This window comes from Pinus tabuliformis, chromosome 1_2 (assembly GCF_031772625.1).
Source record: "Pinus tabuliformis cultivar Carrire ecotype Pingquan chromosome 1_2, CPIR1, whole genome shotgun sequence".
Classification (NCBI taxonomy): Eukaryota; Viridiplantae; Streptophyta; class Pinopsida; order Pinales; family Pinaceae; genus Pinus; species Pinus tabuliformis.
The window spans coordinates 183,822,940-183,836,517 of NC_142298.1; the positions used below are offsets into that span (position 1 = coordinate 183,822,940).

The 13,578-nt window shown below is 34.9% G+C and overlaps 2 protein-coding genes and 1 pseudogene across 4 annotated transcripts; 2 read left to right on the forward strand and 1 right to left on the reverse strand.

The window, feature by feature from the left end:
* Positions 1-1,315: 1,315 nt before the first annotated feature.
* Positions 1,316-13,240, reverse strand: LOC149205105 (uncharacterized). 3 transcript variants are annotated; one of them, XR_016252417.1, is made up of 3 exons: positions 11,581-13,240; positions 8,332-8,571; positions 1,316-2,204 (listed from the first exon to the last, which is right to left on the reverse strand). XR_016252417.1 is itself a non-coding variant. In XM_089394895.1 (3 exons), exons 2-3 carry the CDS (start codon positions 8,424-8,426, stop codon positions 2,015-2,017), a joined length of 285 nt encoding a protein of 94 aa, XP_089251021.1. In that variant the 5' UTR covers positions 8,427-8,612; positions 11,027-13,240; the 3' UTR covers positions 1,316-2,014. The 3 variants fall into 3 exon arrangements, 1 of the variants encoding a protein (XP_089251021.1); XM_089394895.1 differs by having other exon boundaries at positions 8,332-8,612; positions 11,027-13,240; XR_016252416.1 differs by lacking the exon at positions 1,316-2,204 and having other exon boundaries at positions 8,547-8,612; positions 11,027-13,240.
* Positions 5,723-8,381, forward strand: LOC149205106 (protein GRAVITROPIC IN THE LIGHT 1 pseudogene; annotated as a pseudogene).
* On the forward strand, positions 8,625-10,641 carry LOC149205107 (protein GRAVITROPIC IN THE LIGHT 1-like). The gene is made up of 2 exons (XM_089395934.1): positions 8,625-9,865; positions 9,947-10,641. Exons 1-2 carry the CDS (start codon positions 9,536-9,538, stop codon positions 10,337-10,339), a joined length of 723 nt encoding a protein of 240 aa, XP_089252060.1. The 5' UTR covers positions 8,625-9,535; the 3' UTR covers positions 10,340-10,641.
* Positions 13,241-13,578: the final 338 nt, after the last annotated feature.

The window sequence follows — 13,578 nt, forward strand, 5'->3', positions numbered from 1 at the left end:
GGCTTTCGAGCTTTGAACTTACTGGGATGTACACTAATATGCAGGTGAGGACTTTGACCAAAAGATAATGGAATATTTCATCAAATTGAATCTGTCTGAACTCTGTCTGGTAGTTTTACATTACGAATTTGAATACGTGCACGGTGGTTATTATTAAATTTTTTGGTTGGCTTTCGAGCTTTGAACTTACTGGGATGTACACTAATATGCAGGTGAGGACTTTGACCAAAAGATAATGGAATATTTCATCAAATTGATCAAGAAAAAGAACAGAAAGGATATTAGTAAGAATAGCAGAAATGAAATAAGACATTGAATGTGTTCCTTGTAATATAGATCTAAATAAAACATTTAAAGAAAAGTAATTGCACAATGATCCAGTCCAAGAAAACAAGGTTTTCCACAAACCAACTAACTCTTCTAGAAAAATTCAACAATTCCAATTTAATAATTAATAATCCTATCGGCCTCTCTTTGTACCTTTTGGGACAATTGCTAGTTAATAATTAATGAAAGGTTCTGAAGTTGGTGGTACATAGAATTTTTGTAATTATAAATAAATATTAGCTTAATTCATTCTTTTCTTAATTTAGATTTTTCATAGATTTTCATGATTATATAAAGAGGCGTTCTTAGTGCGATTTTCCGGTGGGTTTTTGTGTGGCTTTTTTCGGTTTCATTAAAAAATAAAAAACACTTATTAAAAAATTGTATCTAAATCGTTTACCTTGGCTCCATCGGGTAAAAGGGACTTGAAACGCGTATTAATACATATAAATTCGGAGGACTCAGTTTCTTTGCTTGTCCAATAACATCCTGAATGCAAACGAAAGGTTGTTATATATATATATATATATATATATATATATATATATATATATATATATATATATATATATATATATATATATATATATATATATATATATATATATAGTTGCAATAAACCGATACCCAGCTTTAAAAAAATAATCCTTTACCATCTAAGCTCTGATTTCAGTGATAGTTTCAATAGATATCTAATCATAAAACCCTGGTACTCACTTATTCACAAGATGAGATAACAAAGCCACATCTGGTTATATAATCAATATTACAAGAGGCTTTCATGTAGCAAATATTTTATATTTCTGAAAATCTAAACTAGATAAGAAGATGACAACAATTTAAGTAAAAAAAAAAATGACAACAATTCGTCCCACCACTCCACCTATTATCTCTAAAATTAATGTTGTATTTTTGAATAGTATCTTAACATTATTTTTGTGTTTCATGACGCAAACAAATATATGAAAAACATAAGATATACCTCTTGACTATGGACAGGAGAGCTTGCTGTGTCCTGGAGCAATAGAGAAAGCTCATAGTCATCCTCCTTTTTTCCCACCTTTCAACATTTCTCTTTGTGAAATTCACATTCATGGAGGAACAAGATGCCATGCATTCTAAATCCTCATTTTTATCACAAGCACCTCGTTTTCTTTTAGAAACTAAGGAATACGACCCAACAACCTGCTGGTCTTGCTCAAACTCAATATCCTCCATATGCAGAGGTAGAGGCAGTTTTTGAGGACCAGAAAAAACATCTGAAGCCATGGAAGAGTCATCCTCGTTGCATGTAATGCTCGAATCTAAATAATCATAAGTTTGTTAACCTTCAACATTCTCTACATACTGAAACTCTTTATTTTGGAGCTACTCAGTATCAAACTAAATGGTTACATTGTCATGTGCCAAGCTATCTAGATACTGATCCAGATACATTGTTCATCAGGACTCAGAGATCTCAGAGATCTCACTGCCCATGCCCAATAGGCAATACCACAAAGCAAGACATGTTCACCAATTCCATAGCTGCTACACTCTATTATAATTTTCTCTACAAATGTTGGCAATATCATGGTTAATGTAATATAAGCTAAATGCAAATTTAGTTTCTGTTATACAATATCAAGAAAGCTATGCCCAATAGCAAACACCACAAAGCAAGACGTGTTCACCAATTCCACAGTTGCTACCAAATCTCTCTCAATATTGGAGTTCTTTTCTCAATAACTTTCTTTTTACTACCCTTGAAGTGATAAAAGTCACCTCTCCATATACTTTTTACTATCTCCACAAAGAACAAAATCTCTTTTCTCAATAACCTTCTTTTTACTACCCTTGAAGTGATAAAAGTCACCTGTCCATATATTTTTTTCAATCTGCACAAAGAAAAAAAACTCTTTTATCATTTCTCAATAACCTTGTTTTTACTACCCTTGAAGTGATAAAAGTCACCTCTTTATTTAACACAAAGAACACAAGCTCTTTTCTCAATAAATTTCTTTTCACTACCTCTGAAGTGATAAAAGTAGCCTCTCCATATATTTTTTACTATCTTCACAAAGAACAAAAGCTACCAACTTTAAATCAACCACTGAAATATAAATCACTTCCTTCTAAGACACTAAAAAATACAATGTAAAAAACTTAGTAGATTAAACAATCTTTAATAGGTCAAGAACCCACAAAGAAAAAAAAATACTCAGTGAGTATGAAATAAAATCAGCATAAAATTGTTAACAACATCTATATAAAACCCTCATCAATATGGAAGTAGGATTTGTACAAAAGTTAGGTTCATTATAGTACAATCTTAAGATTCTTCAAGTTGGCAACAAGAGTGCCTAAAGAAAATATAACATAGAACAACATATTCCCAAGATAAAAAATCTTCATGCATCTTTAACTTCAACATATGCCTCATGATTTGTAAAGCTCAAGGAATAAGTATTACAGTAAGATTTCATTGTAGCATGGTCTTTGCCTTTTGTTGATATTTTTCTGGCTTTCAAGGGTTGTCAAAAAAACATTAATTAGTGCTATATGCTATTGCCTTACGACGTTTCGTTTTGCAAAGGAAACACTGTAAGGCATAAATTTGAGAAGCATTGTGACATATAAAGAATCATTGAAGTTGAAAATGAGTAAACAAAATGTATTTCAAAAATTGTATTTTAGTCACTTCATCCACAACATTGTGGAGAGTTTTGTGAAAATTGTGGGGAGAATTTTGTGAAATTCATGATTGTTTTGTCAAACTATCTACAATATTGTGAAGATTTTGGTGACAATCATTGTTGTTTTAGTCAAACAATCTGCAACATTATGAAGAATCTTTTGGGAGCATTGTATGGAAATCGACAGATATCTTTTAACATCTGCGAATGACAATTTATAAAAAATTTATGGTCATAAATTGCTCTTCCATTAGAGTTAATTATTAAAGAATTAAAAGAGAATGTCATAATTTTAAGGTATGTCAAACAATAATCACCAAACATAAAAATATTAATAAATAATAATATTTTAACATAAAAACATTAATAATATCAATTATAAGTTTACATAAACACATTAATAATAAGTTTTGAATGCAATTCCAAAAATAATTTTGTATTATTTGCAACAATCGGAATCATAGCTCTAGCTCTAGCGTGTCATGTGGTTTCTAATAACATCTGGCCTTAGTATCTAGTAGAGTATCCTAGCTTCATCTTGTATAAAGCTAGGTTGAAATAGATACTTGATACCACATGACCTCTACTTAGCTTCAATTGTGACGAAAGACAAGGAATATTGGGTATCTTTGGGGTACTATAGGGGGCTGGACTGCCCTTTTGGTAGGATTAATATCAACAATTGTTTTTGATTAGTTAAGAACTAGGAAAATAGGTTTGCTACCATTTCTGGACTACCCACGGATTATTTTGGTGATATGGTTTTATTTAAATAATGGTGATGAGTAAGAGCCAACTCACATTTTTAGTTTCTCACTACTAATTGACAATTCAATTATGATAAGTTTCCGGTTAATTATGACTTCCTTTTTGACAGTCAACAACTTAATTATGATAGAGTACACCAACACCTTTAAAGAAATAAAATTCAAATGTAAAATGGCATCTTTCCAAGTGTATATTCAAAAATATCCTACTATTAACACTGCATTGCTATTACTCAGTGGTTATTGTTTGCACAGACAATTACCCATTTTAATAAATTGCATGCATGGAAGTTTAACTTACTCGTAAGAACAGGCAGATGCCTCAAAGAATGGCAACATTGGTAAAGAGTTGATGGGAGATGAGTGAGTGGGAGGAGTTGTTGCAGGTGGGGCAGGGTGCGACTGAGGAAGAGAACTCTAGTGTGTCATGTGGTTTCTAATAACATCTAGTCTGAGTATCTAGTAGAGTATCCTAGCTTCATCTTGTATAAATCTAGGTTGAAATAGATACTTGATACCACATGACCTCTACTTAGCCTCGATTATGATGGAAGACAGGGAATACTGGGTATCTTTGGGGTACTATAGGGGGATGGACTGCTCTTTTGGTAGGACTAATATCTACAATTGCTTTTTATCAGTTAAGAACTAGGAAAATAGGTTGGTTACCATTTCCAGACTACCATGGATTATTTTGGTAATATGATTTTATTTAAATAATGTTGATGAGTAAGAGCCAACTCACATTTTTAGTTTCTCACTGCCAATTGACAATTTAGTTTCTCACTACCAATTGACAATTCAATTATGATAAGTTTCCAGTTAATTATGACTTCCTTATTGCCAGTCAACAACTTAATTATGATAGAGTACACCAACACCTTTAAAAAAAATCAAATGTAAAATGACATCTTTCTAAGTGTATATTCCAAAATATCCTACTATTAACACTGCATTGCTATTGCTGAGTGGTTATTGTTTGCACAAACAATTACCCATTTTAATAAATTGCATGCATGGAAGTTTAACTTATTCGTAAGAACAGGCAGATGCCTCAAAGAATGGCAACGGTGGTAAAGAGATGATGGGAGATGAGTGAGGGGGAGTTGTTGTTGCATGTGGGGCAGGGTGCGGCTGAGGAAGAAAAGGAGGATTACGTGGAGGGGTGGTTGCAGATGGGGCACAGTGGGGTGAAGGAAAAGCGGGAAGATTGTATGGAATCAGGAAATTTTAGAATTGACCTATTATTCATGCCAACTACCATCTCAGCTGCAGATGCGTCAAGAGCAGAGAATGCAGTTATACCCACTGCATTGACCCATGAAATGAAAAGAAAAATTGCATATCATTTTATTCTCTTTATTTATAACACATAAAAGCTTTTATGTTTCTTCACAATGATAATTCAGATATCAATATATAAATGGTAATCCAAAAAATAATCTGAATTGAAAAATAAAATATAAATAATTAATTATGTAAAAAACAATTTAACTGATAAAATTTATATAATAATATCATTCTTTTTACTAGAAAGCACAAAACTCAATGTTTATTTATATACAAAACTATCTAAAATAGATATATATAAAACTAAAATAAACCAAAAGACCAATTACCATAAACATAAATTATGGAAACCTCAAATATAATTAAGATACACACAAAACACAAGGAAACTTCCAAAAGCTCAATTACCATAAACATCAATTCTGGAAACTTCAAATATAATTAAGATACACACAAAACACAAGGAAACTTCCAAAAATCTCCAGTGGTCATAGACGTAAGTAGGATGTAACACCACCACGCATGTTCTAAAATAATAATAATATTATAATCTGGCATATTCTTTGGTTTGATGTGGTCACAAAAGGAATTACAAAAGGCTTCGTCGTTATTGGACCAAATCAGGTCAGGACAAAAACAACAATACTATTTACATATGCCAGATCATCATTGTCTTCAAAACCTTCGTTGTTAAGATGTATTTCTAAGACTATGTACCCGCAATGCTCTGTTTCAACTAATTGATCACCATTATATGGAACAGAAGTGTCAATCAAAATTGTAACCATTCAGCTTTTGTTGTTACTTGTGTTTTCGATCCACAGTCCAACAGTGGTTGGAGTCCTTAAGAAACCATCACATATTGCCAAGGAGAGATTGTGATTACGAAATCCACCTTGAACAATGAAGGAAACCGCTATGAAAAAAATCTCATCGCTCGAATTGCTCTATCAGCTCTTAACTAAATGCAATTGTTGAACTTAAGAAATATTAATTACATTACTTACAGCCCAAAACAACAAAACGTTAACTAAATTTAGAAAGTGGAATATTAATTACATTATTGAAAGATCCACCCCATATTGAGCTCTCTGCTGAGAATTTTGTGCCCAGCCTCTGATCAATTGTGCTCTACAGCAGGTTCCCATTTTACCCACTGATTGAAACAAGCTAGAGGCAGTGTTATTGAGCCCGTAAGATTATATTAGTACAATTTGGGTTGTGAAGGATTTAACCCAGATATTTCCAAGGATGTAGCATAAGAGTCATTGAAGGAAAATGAGAAAGATCTTCTGATAAACCAAGCAGATGGTACAATTTCTAATCATGAAAGTCTGGTTCACAGAATAAGGGCCATGGAAGACCTATTGAAGGAGACATTTTCCACTGTATCTCATTTGAAAACCTCTTATGAAAAGTTACAGGAGGCCCATATTCCTTATGACGCAGAGAAGATAGAGGTGGCTAATAAGGAGGTGATCAGGGAAATGAAAAATCTCTTAGAACAGAAGTAATATTATAAGCAAAATATTTCCAATGGAGACTCCAGTGGTTCTGAGAACCAGATTGGGTTAAGCTATGAGGAGACTTCAACAAGGGCTCTACAGATTGAGATTGCACAAAATAATTATGAGATTGAAAGCTTGAAAAAGGCATTGGAAAATGTTAACTGAGAAAGGGTGAGCATAGAAGATCAGATAGAAGGAAAAGTGCTAGAGATTTGTCGTCTCTGAATGTTGGGGATGTTCCTACAATTAAATTGTTGGAGACAAGCGTGCAGAAGATGAGAGAATCAGCCAGGGGTTTCACCAAATCCCTAATTTCTCTGATGAAATCTGCTGAGTGGGATCTAGATGCAGCAATTAACAGCATAGAACCATGCATAAAATACACCATGGAAAGCCACAAAAAGTTGGCATTTCAATCCTATTTCTGCATGAGAATGTTCAGTGGATTTGAGAACGAGAATTTCTATTTGGCTGGGAGCTTGTCGTCCATGATAGTTCCTGAGAAGCACATAAATGATTGTTTCAGACAGATTTTGGACATGAAAAACATGGAGCCATCAGAGCTAGAGTCCATTCTCACACCAAACATCCTGTTTGGGAAATTTTGTTTGAAGAAATTTCTCAATGTAGTGCATCCCAGGATGGAAGAATCCTTCTTTGGCAATTTGGAGCACATGCACCAGATAGGCAGGGGACTCCACCCTAGGAGCCAATTTTACAGCCTATTCCTCAAATTTTCCAAGTCTGTGTGGTTGGTTCACAGTCTTGCATTTTCTTTTTACCCACCTCTGTCTATCTTTCATGTCAAGAGGGGCAGATTTCAAGGGTTCCTACATGGATAGCTTGAATTTTGTGAATATGAATCATGATGTTGAGAATACTGTTGCAAGTGAAGGTAATGTCCTGTAGCTTCCTGAGAATCCAAACCCTACAATTGTAGGGTTTACAGTGATTCCAGGTTTCAGGGTTAGCAAGAAGGCCATAGTGAGATGTCAGGGCTATATAAGGACTGCAACAGCTGATCCTGCAATTAATGTTTTTGATCCGCTCTCAGCACCTCCCATGGAGGATCTGTAGGTTCATTGTTGTGTATCAAATACTTCTCCTTAGTTTTTGGTTTCAGGATCAATCTGTGGGAGTATTCATTTTGGTTGTAATAAATGCATTATGCTTTGTTTTCCAAGTTTCTGAGAAAACTTTGGAGAAATTCTAGGGGATGTTCTGAGGAATTCAAAGATAAGAAAACTTTGGATAAATTCCAGGGGATGTTCTTGGGAATTGAAAGCTGATAAAACGTTGGATAAAATCTAGGAGATGTCCTGGGGAATTCAAAGATGTTTTTTATACTTGTAGATACTTTTTTGGGAAATTTATGGTTATTTTAGTCAAATCATCCACAACATTGTGGAGAGTTTTGTGAAAATTGTGGGGAGAATTTTGTGAAAATCATGATTGTTTTGTCAAACTATCTACAATATTGTGAAGATTTTGGTGACAATCATTGTTGTTTTAGTCAAACAATCTTCAACATTATTAAGAATTATGTGGGAACATTGTATGGAAATCGAAAGATATCTTTTAACATCTGTGAATGACAATTTTTAGAAAATTTATGGTCATAAATTGCTCTTCCATTAAAGTCAATTATTAAAGACTTAAAAGAGAATGTCAGAATTTTAATAGTCAGTAAGTCACACAAAACTTATACAATCAGTAGCAAAAAGAAATTATAGCCAATAGCCATTGCAAGGGAAATTGTCTCACCTTGCAGCTCTAAGTCGGACTTTCACAAAGTTGGGATCTATGTCCACAGCCTGCATGCAGCCTGAAAGTGCATCTCTGAATCTACCGACATCCATCCAACTGGCTGCACGGTTGCTATAGCATAGGACTGATGCCCTGATATTTCTTTATGACTTCTCACTTGGCAAGATGTAGCTTATCCCTTGAGTATCATATTCTTCAGCTTTAGAAAAATCTCCTTCTGCATATGCTTGATTCCCCCTGTTCGAATGATCAGAGTATACATGATTTTTCCAAATCTTCTAGAAACCAGAAAGAATATTCTTTAATCAATGTCATTATGAAAACACTTTTAGAATCTTGAATGCCATTCAACTATGGTAAAGGCAAAGTACGTTGAGGAAATTCCTTTTAAATGTACCAAATATGTGAATTCGATAAAAATAACTGACTAATGTAATCTCATTTCATTGTAGTGAAGAAAAGAAGAACTTTTGTACATAAAGGCTAGAAAAACTAAAAGCAAAAAAAACAATAATGGAATTGCTATATCAACTCTTAACTAAATGCAACCATTGAACTTAAGAAATATTAATTACATTACTTAGAGCCCAAAACAACAAAACGTTAACTAAATCTAAAAAGTGGAATATTAATTACATTCTTGAAAGCTCCACAGCTCTCTGCTGAGAATTTTGTGCCTAGCCTCTGATCAAATGTGCTCTACAGCAGGTTCCCATTTTACCCACTTTGTTCAGAAGACAAAAGGATCATGCTTGAAACCAGCAGGAGGCAGCGTTATTGAGCCCATAATATTATATCAGTACAATTTGGGTTGTGACGGATTTAACCCAGAGGCTTCCAAGGATGTAGCATCAGAGTCATTGAAGGAAAATGAGAAAGAGCTTCTGATAAACCAAGCAGATGGTACAATTTTTTATCATGAAAGTCTGGTTCACAGAATAAGGGCCATGGAAGACCTATTGAAGGAGACATTTTCCTTTGTATCTCATCTGAAAACCTCTTATTCAAAGTTACAGGTAGCCCATATTCCGATTGCATAGAAGAATTCTGAGATTGAAAGCTTGAATAAGGCATTGGAAAATGTTAACTAAGAAAGGGTGAACATAGAAGATCAGACAGAAGGAAAAGTGCTAGAGATTCGTCATCTCTGAATGTTGGGGATGGTCCTACAATTAAATTGTTCGAGACAAGTGTGCAGAAGATGAGAGAATTAGCCAGGGGTTTCACCAAATCCCTAATTTCTCTGATGAAATCTGCTGAGTGGGATCTAGATGCAACAGTTAATAGCATACAACCAGGCATAAACTACACCATGGAAAGCCACAAAAAGCTGGCATTTCAATCCTATGTCTGCATGAGAATGTTAAGTGGATTTGAGAACGAGAATTTCTATTTCACTGGGAGCCTGTCGTCCATTATAGATCCTGAGAAGCACAGAAATGATTGTTTCAGACAGTTTTTGGACATGCAAAACATGGAGCCATCAGAGCTGGAGTCCATTATCACACCAGACATCCTGTTTGGGAATTATGTATGAAGAAATTTCTCAATGTAGTGCATCCCAAGATGGAGGAATTCTTCTTTGGAAATTTGGATCATAGGCACCAAATAGGCAGGGGACTCCACCCGAGGAGCCAATTTTACAACCTATTCCTCAAATTTGCCAAGTCTGTGTTGTTGGTTCACAGGCTTGCATTTTATTTTGACCCGCCTCTGTCTATCTTTCATGTCAAGAGAGGGGGTGGATTTCGAGGGTTCCTGCATGGATAGATTGAAATCTGTGAATATGAATCATGATGTTGACAATAGTGTTGTAAGTGAAGGTAATGTCCTGCAGCTTCCTGAGAAGCCAAACCCTACAATTGTAGGGTTTACAGTGATGCCAGGTTTCAGGGTTGGAAAGAAGGCCATAGTGAGATGTCAGGTCTATGTAATGACTGCAACACTTGATCCAACAATTAATTTTTTTTATCCGCTCTCGTCACCTCCCATGGAGGATATGTAGGTTCATTGTTGTGTATCAAATATTTCTCCTTAGTTTTTGGTTTTAGGATCAATCTGTGAGAGTATTCATTTTGGTTGCTGTAAATGCATTGTGTTTTGTTTTCCAAGTTTCTGAGAAAACTTTAGAGAAATTCCAGGGGATGTTCTGGGGAATTCAAAGATGATAAAACTTTGGAGAAATTCCAGGGGATGTTCTAGGGAATTCAAAGATGATAAAACTTTGGAGATATTCCAGGGGATGTTCTGGGGAATTCAAAGAAGTTTTTTATAGTTGTGGATACTTTTTTGGGAAATTTATGGTTATTTTAGTCAAACCATCCACAACATTGTGGAGAGTTTTGTGAAAATTGTGGGGAGAATTTTGTGAAATTCATGATTGTTTGATCAAACTATCTACAATATTGTGAAGATTTTGGTGACAATCACTATTGTTTTTGTCAAACAATCTGCAACATTATGAAGAATTTTGTGGGAACATTGTATGGAAATCGAAAGATATCTTTTAACATATGTGAATGAAAATTTTTAGAAGATTTATGGACATAAATTGCTCTTCCATTAAAGTCAATTATTAAAGAATTAAAAGAGAATGTCAGAATTTTAATAGTTAGTAAGTCACAAAAAAATTATACAATCAGTAGCAAAAAGAAATTATAGCCAATAGCCATTGCAAGGGAAATTGTCTCACCTTGCAACTCTAAGTCGGACTTTCACAAAGTTGGGATCTATGTCCATAGCCTGCATACAGCCTGGAAGTGCATCTCTACATTTACAAACAACCATCTGAGTATCTGCATAGTTGCTACAACATAGCACTGATGCCCTAATATGGCTTTCTGACTTCTCACTTGGCAAGATGCAGCTTATCTCTTGAGTATAATATTCTTTAGCTTTAGAAAAATCTCCTTCTGCATATGCTTGATTCCCCTTGTTCGAATGATCAGAGTATACATAATTTTTCCAAATCTTGTAGAAACTAGGAAGAATATTCTTTAATCCATGTCATTATGAAAACACTTTTAGAATCTTGAATGCCATTCAATTATGGTAAGGCAAAGTATGTTGAGGAAATTCCTTTTAAATGTACCAAATATGTGAATTCGATAAAAATAGCAAACTAATGTAATCTCATTTCACTGTAGTGAAGGAAAGAAGAACATTTGTACATAAAGGCTAGCAAAACTAAAAGAAAAAAAAAACAATAACCCACTTTGATATATACACAATAGCGAAGTCGTATACCTGTGTCGTCAACTTTTACAAGCCTGCTCTGACTCTGCACTTTCTACAGCCATAAGAAGAGCAGGTAGTTCACTTTGTGCACTCTGCTTAGGCAATACCGAGATTGTCTGTGGAACTAAGGATGAATCTAAGAATCTGTCATAAGCACCAATATGTATTCTGTCTTTCTCAATTATCTGTTCATTTGATATATTTCCTTTTGAACCTGACACATACCCTTGCGATGCATCAGTTTGAAAAACAAATGGTTGTGAAGCAAAAAGGGATAATTCGAATGTCCCATCAGAAGCTCTGTATTTTGCATTCCCTTCCACTCTTGGATGATAATAATTTTTTGCAGCTCCTGATACTAAAGAACTTTGCCTGGAAGATGACCTAGAGGCAAGGCAACTTCTATGATTTCTTCCACTCACTCTAGCAGCGCTACTACTATTAATGATATTATCACATTTATCAATCTTCACCTTCTCGGGTGGAAAATTTAACAAATCATTTTCTGAAGTTGGATTAGGCATGTGCTTGTCAAAGGATGAGTTTTTCCATATATTGCTTGTAGCAGGAATACCACATTCTCCTTCATCTTTACCAATCCATCTGTGTTGTTGTTCTCCTCCAATGGGCAACTCTGTGTTGTAGAAATTGTCAGTGTTTATTAGTTGATCAACATCTGTTTGCAAGTTTTTATCTGTGGCCCATGGCTCTTTGCTCTCGGTGTCTTTGTCATATGGATGCAAGTTGTATTGCTTTAGATACCTAGGTTGAAAAGGACTATCCCGGAGAACATAAAACTTTTCTAAGTCTGGCATAATGGAATACGATGGTGGAGGCATCGAATGAGACACTTCCTGGACACGAAACCCTTTCTAGCAGCGACAAGCAGGAAACGAAACCCTCTCTGGTAGCGACAAGCAAGAAACTTGCTAGACAGGAAGGCAAATGGGAGCGAACATCGAGAGGATCGTTTATGTGCTTCCTAGGATATTTGCAATGCAAGCCATGGACGAAACCATTTGACAGTAGAAAATCCTTCAATCTATGCTGAAAATACCTACTACCTACCTTTACAATAAATTTATGTCGAAAATGCCTACTACTTGCCTTTGCCTATCACAGGTCGAGGCACAAATTTATTAAAACCACCAAAATTTCAGAATCCCAATAATCCAACAGAAATTGAACAACAAAAACCCTGGAATAACCGACTACAAGTATATGCCAGAAATCTCTAATCTGCTTGTAAGTAACCAGGCCAGAGCTCCAAGGATCTTGCCACAAAATAGAAACTCGTTACAGCCTAACCAAATATGGAACTAGGTGTTTTGTTTTGTATGCTAAAAGGGAAAATGGGGAACCGAGATGAGATGATGGCAGAAAAATGCCAGCTTAACGAATGGAATACCATGGTGGAGGTGTGGAATGAGACATTTCATGGACAGGAAACCTCTTTGGCAGGGACAAGCAAGAAACCCTCTTTGGAAGAGACAAGTAGGAAAATTGCTAGACAGGGACGAAACACTGAGAGGAGGGTTTCTGCGCTTCCTGGGATTTTCATGGATAAGACAGAGAGGACCTGGGATTTTCATGGATAATACAGAGAAGAGGACAATATTATGCAAGGTAAGCCATGGCTACCTTATCCCAGTCATGTTCCAAGAAAAATATTAAGTTTCAACAATTATTTTTTATTAACGGTGGGAAACAATTTAATTGTCTAACATCAGATCTGAGGGATTATAATAAGACAGGTAAAAAAAGAGGGGAGTTGATTTCAAAGGGAATGCCTTACGGCATAAATATAATTTCTGAATTTAGTTATGCTTGTTTGATTCACCTAGGCTTCACCATTGTGTTTTTACTTTCCTGAAAAAAGTGAGCTTAAAATATTTAGTATAATTTCTAGATTTAATTACGCAGGAAAAGACTGAAATTAAAATATATATTTTTAATAATTAATGAAAGGTTCTAAAGTTGGTGGTACATAGAATTTTTGTAAACGAC

What these genes read in the sequence shown, in the direction of transcription:
- LOC149205105 (XM_089394895.1), bottom strand. Translation starts at nt 8,426, where the DNA reads ATGGATGTCGGTAGATTCAGAGATGCACTTTCAGGCTGCATGCAGGCT. An exon ending in GTCCGACTTAGAGCTGCAAG is followed by an intron (nt 2,205 to 8,331) that starts GTGAGACAATTT and finishes TTCTTTGTGCAG; the next exon opens with ATTGAAAAAAATATATGGAC.
- LOC149205107 (XM_089395934.1), top strand. Translation starts at nt 9,536, where the DNA reads ATGAGAGAATTAGCCAGGGGTTTCACCAAATCCCTAATTTCTCTGATG. An exon ending in ACATCCTGTTTGGGAATTAT is followed by an intron (nt 9,866 to 9,946) that starts GTATGAAGAAAT and finishes GGCACCAAATAG; the next exon opens with GCAGGGGACTCCACCCGAGG.